This window comes from Hirundo rustica, chromosome 4 (genome assembly GCF_015227805.2).
Source record: "Hirundo rustica isolate bHirRus1 chromosome 4, bHirRus1.pri.v3, whole genome shotgun sequence".
Taxonomy (NCBI): Eukaryota; Metazoa; Chordata; class Aves; order Passeriformes; family Hirundinidae; genus Hirundo; species Hirundo rustica.
This window is the reverse complement of record NC_053453.1, coordinates 63,096,847-63,119,322: the sequence shown is the minus strand read 5'-3', so window position 1 is coordinate 63,119,322 and position 22,476 is coordinate 63,096,847. Positions and strand designations below refer to the sequence as shown.

Below are 22,476 nucleotides of genomic sequence, written 5' to 3'. Positions count from 1 at the left end.
AGAGAAATCAGGTTTAAACTTTTGAGAGGTGTCAAGAGTGTTCAGTCAATTGAGCAACTGAGTTTGCCAGGTACATTCCTGGAAGCTTTGCAAAAGAAGGAATGAATCAGGAAAATCAAATTGAGTGTGATTTAACCCTGACACTGGCAAAGGCAAAACGTGAAAGAAAATGAAAATTAGAAAAAATTTAATTGGTAAGGGAATAATGTGCATGGCTGTCTCTCAGAATAAATTTGACCAGCTGTAATGGAAGTACAAGAAGAAAACATTTTCAGAAAAAGTAGGGAAAATTCTTTAATTTTCCTATCAGACAAAAAAAGATACAGGCTTGTCTCAGGACTCTGCTATGACACAGAGCTTTGCTCAGATTAACTATGACCATTGAGAGAACACAGCTTTAGTGAACCAACATACACTGGCAGAGTCCTGAGTACAGCCAGCAGTGTCCCCAACATCTTTGTGGCCTCCAGGACTGCTGCCAGTTGCTCGACACTTTGCTGCTTCCATCCATCACGTCACAATACCAAAATACGCTCAGCAAAGCCTGTTGTCACACGGTCAGCAGGGGAAGCTGCTCCAGCCCAATAAACACGCTGAGAATGAACACAACACTCTGTTATGAGATGTGCAGTTAAAGCAGAAACTTGGGTTATAAATGTCATAACCTTCATGTGCTCTCCCAGAACCCTAAAAAGCACTGGAGATGCCTCTGGGTATGGAGCAGAACTCAGACTATGAGCTCAAGAGGTAGCAGGTCCAGAGCAGAGTCCCAACCCCGTAAGACAAAGAAAATCAACACAAAAGGAGAAAATCACCTTTCCAGAAAACCTTCTTTTATAGTAAACAATACCATTTTATATGGACATTTCCATTACAAACTTAATTTAAAAAACAAAAAGGATTTTACAAATGAAGCAAGCATCTTAACTCAGCAGTGAAATACAGACAGTTTTCACGTTGAAATACAACCATTGCTTATATAAACACACAATATTTTAAATTAAGCAAGGGGAAAAAAAAAAAACACATATCAAAACTTCTTTGTTGATGTGGTCATTAAAACAGAGAGTTTTTCTTACTGCAATATGTTTGCGCAATGTTTAAGAAGGTGCTGCAAGAAAAGTAGAAATATTTTTCCTGGTTTATTTTTCCTTCCTTCAGAGGTAAAAGGAGGTAAAATTAAAAGGTGGGGTAGACCTGAGAAAGCTTTCCATCCACTTCTGAAATAATTCAAAAAAGAAGAATGAACAATATATCCAACATCTTACTTGATGGAGAACAAAGAAAGCTCCTTTGATATTCACACCATATGAATTAAAGACTTCCTTAAATTTGAGTCCCCCTATTTTTGTTATGCAACCATCCTTGGTTGGAGGCATCTTGATTTACTTGATTTACTGATTAGCTTAGAATTGTTTTTTAGTAGAACTTTTCCCTTCATCACGTCAACTCTTTGTAAGTTTGTCTCTTGAAAAAATGATAAACTGATCAGAAGTAAATTACCTTTGGGTTCATCAATGTAGAAAGACACATCTTTTTTGTCCTCTTGCTCACCAATGTGATCATAAGTGATCTGGGGAACGGACAAGGAATTTTCTCCTGGGTTTATTACAGGTGCAGAACCATTCCCACAGCCCAGCTTCCCTTTTCTTCTGTATCTTCTGGCCTGTGAGAGTAGGAATGGAATGATCTCAGGAGATGCTATCAAACACAGACAAGGGCACATGTGAGCTTCACTGTACAGTGAATTCACTTGAGGTTGTATGCTTTTTATTTAAAGAATGAAACTGAAATTCAGTGAAAATGCTGCCACCTTTGTTTATAGTTTTAAAGTGTCTGATTCTGAATTATCAACTAAAACCTGGTAAGAACTTGATTCTCAGAAGGCAACTGAAACATTCTGAAAAATAAGGTCATTAGTAAAATTTCTCAAATCAGGACCAAAACTCAAGGCACACAAAATTCTAATGACTTCAACATATATCACCTTGTCTGGAATATCTTTCTAAAGCTTTAATTAAACATAACTGTAAACTTTGAACTCTGAAGTAGGCCCTGTGCAGCCTCTTCAGCTAAAGAAAACGTCACCTTTTGCCAAACATGCTAAATTAGGCACACCAGGAGAAGTCCTTCCTCCTGCCTCCAAACAGTTCTCCTGATTTTAGAAGTCTAAAGTCAGCCTAATAAACACACTGCAATTGGTACTTAAAAATGAAAAATGAAGGTTTGGATCAACACAAAGAGCAGCTGGGTCAAGATATTCACACATGGGACAAGGCTACTTGATCTAAAGTTAAGCCATTTCTTACTTTGTTATGGTCTACATTCAGAATTTCGGAATTCCTTCTTCTGTTCAGCTCTGCAGCACTTAAACAAATGCATGTTCAAAATTAAATGAGGGGGAAAAATGGTAGAAATAGGTATTTATTGTGGACAGTGGATGCACTGACACGCATCAAAATCTTTCTAAAAGCGAAGATTTCAGAATCTTATAGCAGGGAAAAAAAAAATAGGAGTCCTTTAGAGAACAAAATGTTACAACATGCAAAAAGGGATCAATATATATTTAAGACCTCAAAATAAGAAGTTACAGTTGGTACCTGTCTGACCAACAAGGCAAATTTAGTTAGAAGGTGTATTTTTCCTCAAGAATATTTTAATGAAAACAAAACCAATTGGGCTGTGACAGGAGGAAAATAAACGTATTTCAGGTGTCCAAACTGCTCAGGCGCTTCACGAGGCTTTTGGCAAGTTAATTATAATTTAAAATGAAAAGCAAGCAGAGAGCCAGCCCTGCCAGTGCTGTCACCTGTTTTCTCAGACCAGGACTAGATGGCGCTGGAGACTTTTTGGGATTTTGCACGGGAGCTGTCACGTAGATCTTCCAGGTGGCCGTGGAGGTGCAGGATTTCTCTGCTGCGTAGCAGCGCCACAGGGTCTGTGAAGAAACCCCCAGAACCTCAGTGCAGGAGCAGTCACTGGGGTCCTGCGTGGCGAATTTTGCAGCAAATCCAACTGAAAACAAACCCCTCAGTCCAGGCAAACACCATTCCTACTACAGTACAACCATGGCGGATGCGGTTTGCAGCAGGACACGCACACGCATCACACAGAGATGTTCAGTGTATTCTTGCAGTGATCCCACCACGAGCTGGGATCAAACTCTGCCCACGGCAAAAAAAAACCAAAAAACCAAATAAATCAAACTCAACCCCCGCTGAATGCTGTTTTCTTTTTTCTGCACTGTGCCACATTGAATGTTTGTGCACTGTGCTATTTAATTCTTTGTGTTATCTTACGGAATATTATGCTGGGAGATTTTTCTAAAAACAGCTGTGGTTTTTTTCGTGTATTTGTACACATTTGTATTCATTAAATCAGGATTTGCCAGATGCTCAAGACTTAATATGAAAAGGAAGCTATGAATTAAATATTTTAATGAAGATTTTTATTTTGTTTTTAGTATTTCACTCCGCACACTCAGTGTTATTGTCATTAGTGTCATTATGCCTGTGAATATCAGGTACAGCACAGCTTCCAGAAAGGAAGAGGCAATTATCTCATTTTCTCTGCTTATTGACATGGATCAAAATGAAAAAAAATGGCTAAAAACAAGTTATAGATCTATAATGAATTTAGGAATGGTGATTCTCAGTACTTGAACTTCCGGGCCATACTCCCTCTCCAATAAACTCTGAGGTATTTTAGTATTTTACTGCTGTGGCCTTACCTGAATTAGAGAAGCTGCAGCTGGGATTTGTCTATTGAAATGCTTCTGACGTTGCTTCTGCTGTACTTTCAGGGCAAAACCAGACCCCAGAATACCCTAAACATAACAAAATCACCAGTCAGACACGTATATAGCTTCGCATACCTAAATAAAATACTTCACTCCTGGAATAAACAGACATTTAATAAGACTTTATAAAATGAATTTTCAAATGTTAGAAACACTGCCAGAGTTCTACTTACTCCAACAAATAAATCTGAAACTGAGCAGATCACCAGCGGAATCATGTAACTTCAATAAACAGTACGTGCTCATTGCTGTGATCCACAGGATGCAGGAGGCAGAGGCATTCACAGAGGTGGACACACCTTTAAGGAAGAGATTCAAGTTCTACTTACCGCTGGCAGGGCAAAGAAGGAGATGGCAAACACTGAGAAGCAGGAAGCTATTGTCTTCCCAATCCACGTCTGGGGAACTTTGTCTCCGTAGCCAATTGTCGTGACAGTTACCTGCACCAGGAGCAAACACCTGCTTTAGTGCTTTTTTTTTTTTTTTTTTTCCTCCAAAAAGCATGAGGAAAAAGAACAAAAAGGAAAAGTAATTAGTGAAGAATCAGGAGAGAGGTGTGAGTCAACAGTGTGTGGATTTAGGGATAAGGAAACCTGTGCTGACAGGAGGGAGAAGGGACAGAACTAACCCATCCCTGCTGAATCCCATGGCAAGAGGAGGAACACACAACCAACCATTCCAGGTGTGTCATCTCCCAAAGTCAACCTGCCAGTAGAGCTAGACCTGAACACAGCTGAGGCCTGTGCTTAGCTTTCTTCCTCCCCCACAAATACAGGACCTGGACACTCAGAATGGTGTTTTAGCCACAAGGCGCTTAAACTTGGCTCTGATCATTGCTGATCAGGGCCAGGTACTCCCTAAGGGGAGGAGACAACAGCAGGGCATCATCCCATGGGTGGAAATCAGGATTAAGGGAGTCCATACCTAGACACAGCTGCAGCTGAGCTACAGACAATCTCTCCTGTGCTGAAATATTGCCCCTCGGTGTGCGTGGAGCATCACCAGTGTGGTCATGCTGGTCAGGGTCATTAGGCCAATTAGCACCCTCAGGTCTGGGTGGCAGGCCAGCCCTGAAAAGCCCCAGAGGCAGGAGGACCTGAGTGGGACAGAGGTTTGGGGCTATTCCTGAAGGGCCCCAGCAGGATGAAAGAGAATTTGTTATGGGCCAGAGGTCAGGAAGGACCTGGTGCAGGGGGGAAAGAGGGTCCAGATGGAGGCTGGTCCATCAGAAAGGTTTGTGATGTAACAAGGAGCCCCTACTGCCCAATGGGAGGGGATAATCAGCTGATCCCAAAGCAGGAACCCACAGGAACACACACCTGACAGAGGCCTCAGCACCATGGTCACAGCAGGATAAGACTCACAGACCATGGTCTAAAACAGAGACCCTGGCCATGGGGGTGTTGGGTTTTCAACACCCTCAGAGCTCTGATGCTGCCATAAAATGGTGTGAGAACCATGGCTCGGACCCTTGAGAAGTGAAAAGCTTCTGGTGAGGAACAGAAGAGCTCTGTCATCAATACTAACCACTGGGGAGAACTGTAAATAGAAAAAATGTACTTTTATTTGGACATACCAGCCCCAAACCTAGTCCCCCTCCCTTCACTTTGCCTTGAATGGTAGCAGAAACACAGCCAAAACAGACTTAAAAGAATATGTAAATTTACACTGACTATAAAGAGGCTGCCTTTTATGGAAAAATTTGCTGACAAATGCTTAGATGTTGTGCAAAAATAGTCTTCTCAGAAGAAACTATCAAGCAATAAAGGCATGGGAAGAATATGTTTCCTCCTACTCTCAGAGCTGGAAGATTTGCAGGGCAAAAGTTACCAACTACTACCAAACTTAGTTTTTCCAAGTTCCAAAAATATAGTTATGTTTATGTTTATCATGAATTTTCCACTTGATGAAGACCACTTTGTAGTAGCTATATCCTTGAATGAATATTGCTCTTTTGAACTGCAAACTGCTCTCAGCAGGAGCTCTGCCTTGCCAGGTGTTTGTCCAGATTTAATGTGGCTGGTCAAGTGACTCAGATGCTGTGTGCTACCAGCAGGACAAACACGAGTTTGTCAGTCCCCAAAATTAAATCAGACCCCCCCAAAATTCAACTTTGAAATGCAGCATGTGTTTCTGGGCAGCAGAGGAAGTTAAAGCTCTGTCTCTTTAACAGCACTTCAGCTCCTCAGTGTATCCACATGACTCCTCAAAGTCTGTGATTTTTTCCTTCCTTCTTCTTCTCTTTTTTTTCTTATGAAAGGCTTCTTGTTTTTTGGGCGGTGGTTTGGTTTTTTGGGGGTGGTTTTGGTTGGTTTTGTTCCTAAGTTCTCCAGCACTCAGGACTTAAAAACAAACTGCAGTAATGCACTTACACTTAGTGTAAGTATGGAAGACAGTATGAAAGCTGCAACCACAGAAAAGACGAATTTTCCGCCTCCACAGCAGGCACTTGGCTGGCAGACTGCTGCAGGTGCCTGAATATGTCTCAGAAAGTTTTTCCCTGGCTACCTTAACAGAGTTCCTTGTTGGTAATTTAATTAGCACATTGAATGCATGGAAAGGATTATAAACAATGCAATTCTCTGGCTTTCTTAATTACAACAGGTTGGTGGTTTGGTGGTTTTTTTTTTTTTTTTTTTTTTTTTTTTCCCCTACTTGTACGTCCCAAAGTTATCAGTATTTCCGAGCAGGGAATGTTGGAGAGCTGGGCTCTGGAAAATGGCACTTCTTGTAAGAGGGATTTAGGATGGCATGCTCCAGCTGTGTGCACAGGCTCTAACACAGGCTCTGAACCCACAGACATGGATGCCTCAGAAAGGGAAGAACTCTGATTTAGTAAAGTCAAGTAGGGCTGCTCAGATGTTTTAGGACAGGCAGGTGTCCTCAGGTGTGAGGAGTCAGCACTGCACACCTCAAAAAACCACACTAGATATAAAGGGATTCAAACTGCTACCTCTGGCATGGAAATTTACTGCTGGAAATTCTGAGCAGTCGATCCCAAGTACCTGTGCCAGTTAACACCAATTTACTGGAGCAAGTATTTAACTCCAGTCCAGTGGTACAGAATAGCTGAGTTTGCAGCAAGGCAAATAATCATTACCAGCAGCAAGAGGCAAACAGGGAGGGCCAACAGAAGAGAAGTCTCCTATGTGATCTTCTTTCCTCAAGGAAAAAACTACCCAAAAGGGACAGGGCAACTGCTGTGACACAGGTTGCAATTCTGGCAGACTGACCATGCTCTTGGAAGTGCTTTTATGTGCTACAACTTCTGAGAACAGCTTCGTAAAACACAAGTCTTTGCAGTTTAATCTGTTTGCCTGCCAAATCCAGGAAAAAAAAAAACAACTTTGTATTTAACTGAAGCAGGTGAATGTAGTTAGCAATTTATTCCAACTCTCATTCACACTTTATTTTCTCTTTTCCCCATATTTATACCTTTCAGGTCATTTGTATCAAGTTCAGCAAGCTTGCACTTTCTCCCCAAAGCAAAACGTTCCCCATAATACACTCTGTGGTTTTTGTCAGACACGTAAGACTTTCAAATACTTGCTACCAAGATTTTTTTTTTTTTTTTTCCCTGTGGCTCAGTTTTGAAAGGCAAAAGTAAAAATCAAATTTCACTCCCTAGTAACTCCACATCTGTGTTTCTGCATTCCAGGAGATTTGAAAAGGAAAAGAAAAAGAAGCGGATTCACTTTGTCCTTTGTTCCTGTTCCCAGCTGTGACTGCACCTGCACCGTGACTCACTAAATGCTGAGGAGACCTAGATGCCTGAAAAGCTTAAACAACAATTTGATCAGTGTTCCTCACACAGCCAGAGAACGAGGAGCTGATTTTATCTTGCTGCCACACAAGGCAAGTCAAGTTTTGGAAAATAACAAAACCCACTGAACACTTTGCATGTCCCATCCGCACACTTTGAAACACAGATCCCAAGTCATCTATCTCAACAAGGTAATGTGGATTTTTAAACTTCTCTGATGGTCTTCACAACTCCTTTTAAATTCCAAAAGTCCAAGATGCTCTTATAGAAACACACTCTGCTTTTTAACCTTAATTTTTTTACTCTTTACTCATATCAATGCAATGGCTTATAGTGGTAAGAAGTATTTCTAATTCATACCTAAATATTCAATGCAGCTAATGAAGCAACTCTGGAAAACTAGAGTTAAAAAAACCCCAAAAAAACCAGGGAAAGGCAGGAAGAGTCTGGGTCCACATGAAATTTTTATCACATGCAGGAATTACTTATGCATGAATATACAGGGATAGAACTGGATGCTAAAAGTGATCCACTAGTGTTTGAGGCGAACTGCTCTAATAATGGAAGAATAAGTGAGAATAAGAGTACTGCTTTGTTCCCTTAAAGCAGGCATGGGGTATCTTTTCATTATACCCTGATTATTTTTGTTTTAAAATGCAGCACAATCTATACTTCTGAGACACTCATTATTTTCCTCCACTAGCTACAGGTTGCTTCACATCTATAACCATGAGGTTTCATATTCTTAACATTTTATCCCATGTCCATTGAGGACTTTAACAAGTGATATCTCTATGGGTTGGTTTATGGTTTCATTGCTTCCCAGCACCTTAGATCATCAGGTCCATTTGGCCATTGATTGGATTTTTCTTTTTTCACTAGATTCTTCTGGGTTTGTACTGTTTAGGACAGCCATAGGTGATACTCTACAGAAGAAATGAATACTTGACAACCCAGTGACAGGAATTTAATGTTTAAAATATTTTTAGAGTGAACCACTTACAGAGTGGTGACTCAGGCTACATGTAATGTGGTCTATAATTCTACGTACTTCACTGAAGCAGAGACTTATGCAGAATCTAAGTTAAAGATAAAAAACAAAACCCAGGAACCTATAACCTGCATCAAGGTCTGAATCACTACTGAGAGAGGGAGTTTTACACAAAAAGATACCAAAAAAAAAAGGAGTCATTAACCCAACTTTCATGTATAGAATATGTCTTAAGATTATGCACCTTTTGCAGGTAACTAAGTAGGGTTTAAAGGAAATTATATAGGTTTTGAAGGGAATTTTTACTCTTTTTGAGATGTGAACTTTTCATATCTGAAAGCATTCAGTGTCCTTGAACTTGCTAACCTGGCTTCACAATAAATTTTAATACCCCAATAATTTAACTGTATTTCTTATATCCCTTCTTGTATCCCTCTGAAGAGATTATCAAGCTTCCCTACAGAAATACATTCTGCAAAGAAGGAAATGCCAGATTTTCTAGAAAGATCACAACTTGAACAGAAAATCCTGGGCCCTGTTTGCACACACATTTTGTTGGTGAGGACTTACCACACCCCACCAAAGGGCATCAGCATAGCTGGAGAAACCTGTTTTTCCATCCTCATCAACTGCATCCTTCTCGGCAAGATAAACAAAGTAGGAGGAAAAAATTAATCCCAAGAATCCAATGTACAGCGTGGTTATGAGTTCCTTTTGAAAGAGAAAGCAAACAAGCATATGAGGTTTTCATCCTATACATATACATATATATATATATATATATTCTATCATTGTAAAACACTGGGGTTTTTGCATCACTGTAGAAAAATTAATATGCCTCCAGTAAAACAGCTAAAACATTGACTTGGATTTTATTCATACCAGGCTAAATAGTTCAAAAAGCCATCTTTTTGGGCTTGATCCTTGGGGCAGCTAAATGTAGAGTGGGACATCTCTCCTAATTATGGAATGGGAATCATTCCATGATTAGTATTTTGTCTATTCAAAATACTAATTGTCTAAACATTTTTAAAGTAGCAAAGCAGCTTTAGAAATGCCCTTTCTGAAGAGTGCACTGAGAAATAGCAGCCATATCTCCTGATTGTGGCCATACCTGAGCAGTGAACCTGTGTACCTGATGTTTAGACTGAATAGTGATGCCTCAACAGTTTCATGTTAAGATAAAATATGCTAGGTAGATGTCAGGTTTTCAGTCCTGAAGAACAAGGCTAGGGCAGGCTTCTGTGAGGGCATGATGCAGGATTCATGATGATATATCCTTGTGAATATATCATTTTCTCTAAGGATTTCTGGGCAGGACAGTTGTGTCAGACCTGCTGTGACTTAGATACAGGATTCTCAGTTTTCAGGAAAAAAAAAAAAAAAAAAAAGTGCATTTAAACAAGCCAAAATGTGCATTGTCATGGATGCAAAACCACGTAAAGCTTTTGAAAACAGTGCTAAATGGGATATCCACCTGCCCCTCAGTGACATCCAATACCTAGTTCTGAGGGAAAACAGCTCATTCTAACTACTTAAAGCTTACATGCATTATTCCTTTATTTTCTTTGCACAAATTTGGCCATCTTTATCAGGAAACAATGTGTTACATCTTCAGTGGCATCTTCCTTAAGTTCTTGACAGTCACTTTTTTCTCCTTGGATCCCAGACAATAAGGGAATTAAAATGGTTCCATATGATCCATTTAAAATTAAAACCTGACTAGGAAGGATTGCCCCTACTTTTAGAGTATGTCAGATTTTCACAGATTTTCTGTAATACTCTACCCATGTTTCTTAAACTCATTCTAAGGGAAGGTTTGATTTTATCATCAAGCTTCCCTCAGATTTTCTTTTTTCTTTTTTCTTTCTTTCTTTTCATTTCCTTGTAAGAGCTTTCTGGGGAAAGGTAGTCCTCATATCAAGTACCAACATTCAGCAGCAGGAAATATAGTTATTCTTCTTTCTCCTACAGCACTAATTAAAATCTGGGTTCAGGGAACCTTTAAGTAGCCTTGGCACAAAGAAAATCGGGCACTTTTCCTCTAATCATTTAATGATGACCTAAATAATGAATTTTGATAGTATTTCATCTTGCCCATGGCCAAGTCTTTTAATTTAAGCCTTAATTTTTGCAGGCCTGTTTGCTAAACAAGGCAGCTGAAAAGGAAATAAACCCTGGAGTTTCAGCAGTTTCTCTGCTGGTCACCTTTATCTCACAATAATGGAGCACTGTGTGCTTGTAGATATGACTTGTTTTGAAAAGCTCCTTGTGTTAACATACACAATTGACTGTGGATGATAATTGGAATAATTCTGGTCTAAGTGCTGGCTTTTTTTGGAAGCAGGCAGGAAAACAGCAGAGCCTTATGAAATCCTTTCAAAGTGGCTGAAATATCAACAGAACTACTGAGTTTATTTCACCACTGGCACCTCTCAGCTCCAGTACTATTCATCTAAAGACAGAATTCTTTTTAAGTGAGGGCCAGATGAAAATGCAACTGCCTTGGACTTACTCTAAATGTCACCAATCCATGTTCCGCGTGTATAGAGAGACTACATTTAACTATTAAGAGCAATGTCAGCAATCTCATGCAGACTTCATTTAAGCGAGAGTCAGAAGCTTTTCAAATAACATGTACTTCATGAGACATGATCACAAAACAGAGTATTCTGCAGGCATCAGGCCTTAAAACCACACATTTATGTGGGTTTTATTAGATAAGAGCTTAAGAATAAAGAGTGCTGCCTAAAACAAAGTGGCTCTTGGCAGCAGGGACTTTCACATAAACACACAGGGGAAACAGCAAGAACAAGAAACGCACAAAGGTAAATTTGAATATTGAGAGAGCTGAGTCAGCACATGTTGGGTGTTTCTTTTGCGGGAGTTTAAATTCCCCGGCATTCAGGTGGTTTTAGAGTCCTGGCCCTCTGCAAAGCTCTGTGCCAAACGTAGGAAAAGACGGAGTCTTCAAGGTTACATGCTTCGTTTATTAGTTCTTATCTTACAATTTTCTCAGTGTCCGAAAGATGTTTGCTGCGGCTCGGACATCTGGTGACTCCTCCTGTCTCTGGGCTGTCCTTATCTTTTATACTAATTGCTACGTATTCTTTATTTACTATTTATTACCAATGTCTATCACTATTACTAAAAAGGTCATCTTTACTCTGACCCAATCCTCACTAACTACTTTGTGCCAACGTCACTGCAGAAATAGAGTGAGGGAACAAGAAGGAAGAAGAAAGGGACAACGCCCTAAATTCTCCATCTTGCCCCATTCACTTCAATGCCAAGAATCCCAAACCCACTGTTTTTTCACCTTGTGATATACTAAACTACTATTTTTACACTCTTGTGGCCTGCAATGCTTCCTGCAGTGCAAGAAGCCTCTCCCATGGACTGAAATCAAATCCAGTGTCTCTCTGAGCCCTGGGCTCTGGGCTGGGGCCCCAGACCCCCCCTGCCCAGGTCTCTAATCCTCCAGGGCAACCAAAGAAATGCCCTGGACTCCAACAAGCACATTTTTTAAACTCAGCTGTATCTCCATTTTCCGTTAAAATAAAGACCACACAATACAAAGTTCAACACTTGGAAAAAATATGAGAATCCCTCCTGAACTAAGAGCAGTGGAAGACCTCACAAAGCAAGGTGAGGAGGGAGTAAAACCAACACAGAGGATCACAAGCTGGAGCTTGAGTGGCTAACTTGGTTTTTCAGCAAGCTGCAGGATTTCTCCATGGCTTTCCACCACCACATGTGATATTGACTCATGTTTTGTTGCCTTTGGCAAGAAATGCTGGTATATAAGCTCAACCTGCTGAAAATAGAAGAGCATCCCAGCCAAACTGGGCCTGAGTGAGCTAATTGAGCTATATGTAAAATTCCAAAACACATGGAAATTGTTGGTGACTATTTACTAAGCTCTTCTGGGCCCAAGGAGGTACAAGTACTTGCTGTTTCACAGTGCACCAAGATGTGAATTTATTTTCTCACATTGCTTAAGTCTTTAGGAGCCCATTCTTTCTGAAAGAGTATCAAATGCAAAAAAAACCCCAAAAATGGATGAGGACTTTTTACTCTGCCTGTGAAGAAAAAGAAGCTGAGGTGTTTTTGTTTTGGGTTTTTATTTTTAAACAAAAATTTCTTTCAGAGGCTGGACAGGAATAAAAGTTCCATTTTTCCTTCTGTTTGGTACCGTGTTAGGGTTTCAGCCACACTTGTCCAATGTCAATACAGAACTGTGTGCTTGGTATTTTTTTTCTTAATGTCTTAGTGGGTGATCTGCTTGGATAAGTACTACAGATCTGTGGAGTTTTATTTATCACCATAATCACTTTGGATAAGCAGAACTTCAGGTGCGTTTACTCATAAATTCACTTTTCCAAGCTTTTTTTTTTTTTTTTTTTTCTTTCCTTTTAAATAATTGAACTTTCTTATGCCTGTGACATATAAGATTTAAGTGTTGTATTTTGGAGATAGTATTTCCTGATTCTTTGACTAAAACTGTGAACACCCACAGGAAAAAATGTTCTCAAACAGCTCTGTCAGTAAGGGTAGCAAATGCTGGGAAAGTTATTTGGATATCAGCTCTGCCCTAGCAAGATACCCAGGCAATGCAAGCATAATAAATGAAGACCACACAGACTTGGAGCATTAAAAGTCATCTTGTTGTACAGTATGAAAGGAGGCTTTGTCCCACAGCACTTTGGTGTGCATCACTTCTGCACAGCCATCGTGACATAAAAGTTCCTACTGTACTGGGGGAAAAAGACAAAAGTAAGAAAACTGACTTTAAGTATTAAATTATTTGCTTGGATTAAGTGCAGCACATCCTCTGTCCCAGAAAAACAGTTTTCTAAATAGAAAATTTAAAAATGTCTGTGTGGAAATCTGTAACTGTTTGTCAATATGTGGAGAAAAAATCTACACTTGTAAGAATAAGTAAATCACCCTTACAAGTGGGATGTGGAGATAATTAGGAGTATTAGCCCTGCAAAGTGTGAGGAGATTAAAGACTTAAAGACTAATGATATAAATTTCTATTATATTGATAAAGCTAATCATAAAGGAATTCCATGAAGGCTCAAAAAAGAAATGTTCACTGGAAATATTTAAAGTCTTCAGAAAAACTTTTAAACTCTTCCTGCTTAATGAACTTTCATACAGAAAAACTGTTTAAAAGCTTTAGCAGAAAGGCACCTATTTATAGCCAGGTTTGCCTCTGTGACCACACCCCTGAAAAAGTAACTTTTCTTACTGTCCTGGGTTTACAATGTAAGATGTGCCCAAAGGATGCATTCTATCACCATCTACATGAGCTGTTGAAACTAAGTTGTGCAGTGTTTCCCTTGCCCCCTCCCTCCAGACTATCTTCTGTTAATGGGCCATCAATGCCCTGCTGCATGACTCATAACTCCCTCCAGGAGCTATCTCTGTTTAATAGGCAATCAAGGACCCATTACAAGACTGATAAAATTATATCAGCCCATTGTGAGATGCTCCGCCCAGGGGGAGGAGCCAAGCATTCCCACCTGGATATAATCTGGGCCTTGGGACAGCACAGGCAGCCTTACCCACTGGATTTCTCAAAGGACAAGAGCTACCAGACCTTTCTACAAGAACACTGCTTCAACAAGACCACTTCATCTGGACTGCTACCACCACGGTTTCAGGTTGTATTTTGGCTCTGTCAGTGATCTTTTGTACCATTGCATGTGTTCTATTTTATTTTATTTTACTTTTTTTTTTTTTCTCTCCTATTATTTTTTTTTTTTTTTCTTTCTCTGACTTAGAGTCTCTTGCTGGTTTTGCTTCAAGCCAGCACACTTACACAGCACCACAACAAAGCTCATATTTTTTATTTACAGAATGAATTAGAAAACTCTGCATGAGAACAAAACAGAAATATTTAAATAATTGACTTCTTCCATATAGGCTTTTCCACCAGTGTTTGGTTTTCCACAGGAAAGCCAAGCTAGGAACCCATCTTCTGCAGAAATACTGGAGAGCACTCACAGTATGAAAGGCAACCCACAAAACTGCATTTAAGAAATTACATTGAGGCATAACACCAAATACTACAACAGTGAATTAGTAAACCCAACCACTGGTGTTTATACCCTGATAGCCACTGCCCTGAGCAGCAAAGAATAGCTTCCCATTTGAAAAGGAGAAAGAAACACACGACAGACTTTTAAAGTATTTTCTTCTCTTGCAATGCAACAGTTCATTTAAACCAGACCATGATTTGAAGCCCACAGAGAGAATTTTCCGGAGAAAACAAAATGCAGGGGATCTTTAAAGGCTGGGTACCTGTCGATGGATGAAAACCACTGACCCCAGGAGTCTCCAGGTGCCTCCCTGGCGGTCAACGTGAAGCATCCGAAGGATCTGGAGAAAACGGATCCCCCTGTAAGGAAAGCAAAGCATTAAAATAAATACAATAAATATATAAAGATGCTTGAGGACAATACTGCCTTATCCACCTACAAGTGATTATGTCCACTAACACACTGCCATGTTCAAGGGCTGTGATAGCACTGCCCCTGCCTGGGGTGGCATCTCAGGCTTGAGGCATCTCAGTGTTTAGATCACATTTCATTATAGTCAAATTTATTCAGAGATACTGACATGAAAACAATTATTTAATGGGAAAACATACAAAATTAGGGGAAACCTGTATTTTTTATATGATTCCAATCTTAAAATGCCTCCTTTCCAAGAAAATCCAATGCTTCAAGGTTTGCTAACATAAATGTGAGCAAACTTTTTCCCTCTATTTGCCAAAAACATAATATGAATCAAACATGGCATTACTGAAATCCTTGTTGTGTGAGTTATTAAAATTTATCTGATATAACTGGAACTAGATAGAGTCCTATGTATTTTTAGGAGAATAACTAAGTCAATTATAAGCTCCAAATATTTTTAACTAAATAAAAATAATTATCAGTGTGGTTCTTCAGCATAATTTTATTCCATGGAAATATTTCATTTAGTTGCTTTTTTGACAATGAATTTTGTTTGCCTAAAGTTATCTTACTGTCCTATCCCTGAAACAAACCAGTGAAGAGCAGGACAGGATGAACGCTGAGTTCACCTGCCTGAAAATTTTTAACTAGAATTATTTTTGGTTCTTTTTAGCAATCTTCAGGGTTTTTTGTGGATGTAGGTTTTGATTTTTACTTCAGACTTGCCTGACCCTGTTGGCTTTTCAGTGGAGCAGTGATAACACTGCAGGGATGTGGGTTAGGGTTTGGTGTCAGAGAGCATTCTGAGGTGTAGGACAGTGACTCTGGACTTAGCACTGGGAAAGGCTGCACTGAGCCCAAAACCCACTGGGCTCACATATAAACACACAGGGCCTTTTCACTGAAGTCCTTCCTATGCTTCTAGTTAAATTAAAAAACCCCAGCCCATGGAATTTTCATGTGTACCTTCCTCTTTTCCTATAAGAGCTGATATTCCTGCTGCCTGGGTGGAATCTTCACCGTCAGCAAAGGATGAATGTTCTGTGGTAAGAGTTACCTTAAAAACACTCTGTACCTGTAGTTCCCCACAGTGTTTGCCTACACAGCTGGACAGTTTAGACAGTACTGGACATTCCCACTTCCCAGTGATTCCACTGCACTGGGAAGCAGAGGCTTGTGACAGGACATGCAGCACACCTTGGAAGTTAGGTCAGGAGTGGGAAGTACACCTACAGCTTATCATTCATTTCTTCTGTTTACCCACTTCACCTCCCAAAACACGCCTGCAGTACTTGATGCAAGCTGAACAAACACTGTGGACATCAAATGTTTCTGGTTCATGTACTGTGCGAGTTACTCCTGCCAAACAAATCCAGCAAAGCATAATTACTCTTTAAACAAAGTAATTACTCATACTCAAAAAGCACCGAGTTAAGCAGCGCTGTCTGGATTACTTCTTAAACAAACCCTTGCTCTGTAATTCTCTCTTGTCTCAGAGAGACACTTGTCTGATGTTTTAAATAGGACACAGTGTTTTGTTTTTTCCACTTGGCTTCAGCATTCCCACCATTTTTCATTTGCCTTGTTCCTGCACTTGTTTCCCAACCAGTCACCAAGCACAACAGCACCCAGTCCTCTACTGCCCAGTGCTGCAATGGAGTAACTTTCCCTGCATTAGGAAAATTAGAGATGCAGCTATATTGGGAATTAGGCAATCAGATGCACATCTAATAACCTCTGTGGTAGTGAAGAGCTGCAGTGAAAGGAGAACATACCTTATTGCAGAGGTGGCAAAAACCTGCCCATTAGATCCTATGCTCAGAACAATAATTGAGGCTACTACCACAATCAGATCTGTTAAAAAAACAAACAAAAACCCAATCAAAATAAGAAAGAATGTATTGATTTTTTTTTTTTTTTTTTTTATTTTAATCTCAGCACTGAAAACTACAAAACATACAGACTAAGGAAAGCATTTCAAAAAAAGAAATTGTTAGCTGAAATTTGGTGGGCATGTTACATCTATGTAATAGCTCCACATCAAAACCCCAGTGGCTACAGTTTCTCACAGGATGAATTCAGTAACAGAAGTTTCAAAGAACCTGATGGATCAGGCAGATTGCCACAAAAAATGGAAAGGCATTTGTGCACCCTAGAAACGAATCCATATTTTGGCTCAAGGCTTCTGATCTAAGAGGAAATGCAAGGGTTTGCATCACGCAATAATGAAATCCATAAAGTTAAGTATCATGCATGCATACACACTTAGTTTGAAAGTTTATCAAAGCTGTAAAGCCAAGCTTTCCAACCTAAGGGAGCTGTCAGAACAAAGGCTGGCTAAAAAAAAAAAATCAGAATTGTTAGTTTACTTTGCGATACTGTCTTTATTTGTATGAAAAAGAATTGTTTCCAGAGTTCCTTTTTTAAAAATTTTTGTTTCCACAACTCTGCAGTTTACACAGTTCCAGCTTTATACAATGCAAGTGATAGATTGAGTTCACAGTGCCAACGTCCCTTGTTTTCCCTCATCCCAGTTCAGTGAGCATGTCCATTCATTTTAATTACTGAACCTTGCTATAACTTTATTCTGAGAAGACAATTTTTTCATTTCCTCACAGGCATTTCTGTGGTAAACCTCTTTAGAGCATCTAAATGTTTCCCTTTCAAATTCTAACCAAAAAGTAAAGGATAGTATTATAAAAGAGTAGCAAATGTAGGCAGAACAAGGAAATGTTTTGGTAAACCTTCCTTTGCCAGTTTGAAACAGGCAGTACTTTATTCTTCAGAGCACTTAACGTCATACAGCACTTCAAAACACCAGCACTGCTGACTTCACTTGCAGCTGTGAGGACTCGGAACCTCTGCAACCCCACTTCAAAGTCTTCCCTTGGACACCCACAAAATGAGCCCCACTTGTGAAAACTGATTTAACCAACTTTCCATGGGATGCATGGGCCAAGAGGCAGGACAGGATCCAACCTGAGCAGCAACAACAGTTTCCTTCAGCAAGGTTAACGTTTTTCCTCTCCTTTTAAATGTCCTTCTGCCTCATTCACAACCATGTAGTTGCTGCGACAATTACTGCAGAAGTTCTACAACCAACAGCATCCTTCACTCTCTGAGCTGAATTAATTTCCAGTATCAGTCGGATTTTTGCCGTAAAAGCTGGATTTCTCCTCAAGGAAAAGCACACAGTCAGTTTAAAGATTACTACACTAATTGTGCGTGAATGAAAATGAAGATGAAGACGAAGATGAATAAAGGGACAGATGAGACTACAGAAAGACCTTGCATTTGGGATAATTCTTAGCTGTCAACCGCCTGACTTTGCAAATTTTTTATGCTGTTCCTTTATCATGTATGTGTGTTAACATATATTTGTAAACATTAGACTTTAGGGTGGGTTTTCTTTCCATCACATCATAACACAGATCTTTGCCCTTTAGGAAATGATGCATCATGTCTTTACTAAATTGGCATCCATCTGATGACAGGCACTAAAGGTAGAAAAGACTGATGCTTAGAAAATAAGTTCAACCAAGTAGTGAGAGTAAACGAGATTTTTTTCATTTCTACTTTCTACTTTTCTGAAAGTGTTCTTCATGGTAGAGATATTTCTTTTTCTTTCTTTTTCTCCAAACCTGTTCTTCTATCTCTGCTTCTCCTCTGTTCCTAGTTTTCATCCCAGTTTCCACTGCTTAGACTTCCCTTATTAATCCCAGTTTTCTGGTCCAAACAGCCTTATTTTTCAGCCTAGGTCTTCACTGCCACCTTTTAATCCCTCATATTTCCAGCTACTGATGATTTCCTTTCAAGCTCCTGCTTGCTTGTCAGTCTCTTTAAATGTTCTTCTCCCAGACCTTTGCACCAGAATCTACCTCCTGTCTTTTTACTGAGCCTTTGTGTCCCAGAACATTCCTTCTGCCTCAGCCTGGGATTTTCCATTTTGAACTTTCTAAGAACTAGTGCAAATTTTAGAGGGAACAAAATCCCATAGAAGAAATCTTCCTGCTGTCAAAGAAGTTTTAGTGGATATCTTTTCTGATTTTAAAATATTTTGTATTAATGAAAAAATAAAATGAATGCAATATATTTTACTTTCAGTTCTAATACTTTAATTTCTTTTTCCAGTGTTTGTATTCTATTCATGTCAATTTGAAAAAATGAAAGGATGAGTGAGTAGGGTTCAATTATTCACAGCAAACGTATTTCCCAAGTTTAGCTGGTTCTGTCAGCGCAGGCACTGTTCCATCTGCATTTGATGTGGAAAAGCAAATCTTGATTTCCAATGTATTGTATCCTTTGGGGAATTTCAAAGGTTAAATAAAGTACTGATATCTGTGAGTGCACAACCAGCTATAGACATTCCTAGCTTAACAAAACCCAAGGGCTTAACCCTTCTCCAAGGGCTCCAATACAAACATGAATATTTGCTGTGGTAGTAGGAAAATACCAGAGAGAACCCCTTGAAACCACAGTTCAATGAGACTATAATTTTCTCTAATCTACCCACCTAAGAAGCACTTATTAATTGAGAGAGAAATCAAGAGCACAACAAGAAGTGAAAATGATTCCTTACAGGAATGGTTATGTCACAAAACTAGACCAGCTCTAGAAGCAGACAAAGAATTTGTTTGTACCTAAGGAAGGATTTTGTGTTTGAAATCTTGTCAATTTCCTGCAATTACCCAAGGTTTAGTCATTTCTTCACTTTACAGCCCTGCCTTTCTAAGGCTGATGTCTGCCTTAGCCATATTTTAAGTGTTCTAGCAACACAAAAGAGAAATCACAAAGCAGATAAATGCTTGAAGGGTAAATGTAGCTCAGAACTGCAATAAGGCCCCTGCAGAAGTTGACATTTTTATTTACAGCAAGCAGGAGCGTTGAAAAAGAGTTTAAAACTTACCAATGATGGATATTGGCTTCCTGGCAAACCGGATCCTTCCCTGGAAGCCAACATATTTACTCCTGCAGCCTGCAGACCACAGCCGGACCAGGTACTCAGCACCAAAAAACACCACCAGAACTATTTCCTGACAGAGTGAAAAGGAGAAGAAAAGTTGAGTTTTGTCAATAAAAGTACAGTTTGCACATCTATTTTATTCATAGGTCTAATCACCGGGAACTTTCTTCTTGTCCTTAAAAACTGGGACAATATTTGCCAGCTTTCAGTTTTGTGGGACCTCTCCAGGCTGCCAAGACCACTGGAAAAGAAATGGAGTGAGGTCCCATGATGACCTCTGCCAGGTCTTTCAGTATCCGGGGATGAATCCCCATGATTTATCCAGCTGCAGCAGGAAGTCTCAAACATACTCAGGGTGGCCTGAGATTTTATCATCCCCCACAGTCACGGTTTTCCAGCAGAACTCTAGACTTCCCAGGGCCCATCATTTTTGAGAGCAGAGGTGAAGAGGACATTAAATGTCTTTGCTTTGTCTACATGTCTATTTTTGGGGTTACCAATCTCATCATCAAGCCATGGCCCAGTGCTGTTTCCAATTCCCCTTTTGCTATGAAATATTTGTAAAAGTTCCTTTTATTGTCCTTTCCACTGCTGGCCTGCTTTAACTCTAAATGAGCCTTGGCTGCACTAATGTACTCCCTGCCTTGGGGACAGACTCTTCTCCCGTGTCCCCTGGCCTCACATACACTCCCCTTTCCTCCCTAAGTTCTAGAAGATCCCTGCTCAGCCAAGCTGCTCTTCTGGCCAGCTCTGCTTGACTTCCAACCCTTTGAAGCTGCCTGCTCCTGTGCCATTGGAGAGGACCCTGAGAAGGTGACCAGCATTCAGAGCCCCCAACACCTCCAAAAGCAGATTCCCAACAGACTTTACTAACCTCTACTGCTCTTCACACATCCAGGATCAAAATTTTGCTGACCGTTTCTCTTCTATCACCAACTTTTGAAACTCGGCTCCTTCAAGGTCACCGTGACCAAGACAAAACCACCAGCCATCATTTGCCCACAAGTCCCTCATAAACAACAAATCTAGGAGGAGACCTCCTAGTCCTCCCTCCCGCACCGAGAAGTTGTTTTCAACATACTCAGAAACCTCCTGGACCCGCTTGAGTTCTCCATATGATATTCCCAGTTGATATCTGGGGAGATAAAATCGCCCATAAGGATTGGTGACAGAGGTGAGCTGTATATCCAGCGTGTAAATAAATGAATTATCAGTATTTTAATATTGTTCCCCTCTTCAGCACTGCACTGTGAAGCTCTCGTGCATGACCAAGGACAGGCGTACTTTGAAATACTTCTAAAGAAAGCAGATTAGTAAAGATCACAATGTGGGCAGATTCATTGAGATCTTTGTTCCCCCCTTCCTTGTTCTCCTCTCTGTTGCAGAGTGGTAGCACTACCCAAACAGGGCTCCTAGGCTTTGTTCCAACCCAAACTGTACCCAGTAATTCAGAGTCACTAAACATCTACTACATGAGTTACAGCTTTGGAAAATGTTTGCATTTTGACTTGAACATGCTCGCAATCTGCACCTGGGGGATTCTAAAGCGCCCAAAAAGCAAAACACGCTTAAATCACAATTTTCAGTGAATGAAAATATCAACTTGATTTTAAAACTGACATTTTGAATGGCTCAAGAGAGACCATAATATTTCAAAGCTGAAAAAAAAAATAAGAAAGAAAACTCTACACTAATATGCAAAAATTCATGTAAATTTTGATTTTTAACCAAGTTAGGTTAACATTTCTTTGTTTACTTCTGCTTCCTTATTTTGCCTGGAATGAGATCCAAGAAAATATGCAGTCTTCCTCTTTTCTGCAAGGCTCTTTCAGCCCAAATAAACCAAGGATAAGTACAAAACTAAGAAAGCTTATGGCCATTTTCAAGGCAGAAGGACAAGAAAATATACAGCAAATTAACTCCCCAAGTTTTATTTTTTAGTATACATATTACCTAGAGCATCTGCAACCAATTCTAAGTTTGCATTCTGCCTACAGTCTAAATAGAAATATTTATTCAACTATAATAGTCAAATCAAATCCTAAGAACAATCTGCAAAGGAAAAGAATTACTGCATTTCTAGAATCTTGCAAAATACTCTCTCACTTATTAAATTGTCTACATTTTTAGAAGGTTCCTGGTATCATAGTTCTATCATTTTGGTTTTCTTCTTAGGAATCTCTAAGTTCCACTAAAGAAAGCAGAGCACTCTTTATGGCAGTGGAAGAATCATTTTCATGGGCCTGCATATTACACTTGCTTTAGGTGAAAAGCTGTGTAGAAAGGAGACAGGCAGAGAAGTGCCAAGGAAGCAAAAACTTCTCAGATTTTTATTGATTATCCTCTGAGGGCACTTCTTTTAAAAGCTGAAATTAAAACTACAACTGGCCTGAGGGTATTCTATTCTCAGAACCCATCTCGGTTATATCCAGAAAACCCTGATGAAGTCAATAAGGTCACATAGTCCATGGAAAGGAAAAATAAATTGTT

General features: G+C 39.7%; 1 protein-coding gene across 1 annotated transcript in view; it reads right to left on the bottom strand.

Moving 5' to 3' along the window:
- The window catches only part of LOC120752097 (potassium voltage-gated channel subfamily KQT member 1-like), a 411,281-nt gene that overhangs the window by 363,211 nt on the left and 25,594 nt on the right, over positions 1-22,476 (bottom strand). The window contains exons 4-11 of the mRNA XM_040062756.1: positions 19,930-20,056; positions 16,799-16,877; positions 14,866-14,962; positions 9,124-9,264; positions 4,129-4,239; positions 3,731-3,826; positions 2,810-2,938; positions 1,504-1,666 (exon numbers count right to left, since the gene is read on the bottom strand). Of these exons, the coding sequence (XP_039918690.1) occupies positions 1,504-1,666; positions 2,810-2,938; positions 3,731-3,826; positions 4,129-4,239; positions 9,124-9,264; positions 14,866-14,962; positions 16,799-16,877; positions 19,930-20,056 (943 nt within the window). The remainder of the gene's footprint in view (positions 1-1,503; positions 1,667-2,809; positions 2,939-3,730; positions 3,827-4,128; positions 4,240-9,123; positions 9,265-14,865; positions 14,963-16,798; positions 16,878-19,929; positions 20,057-22,476) is intronic.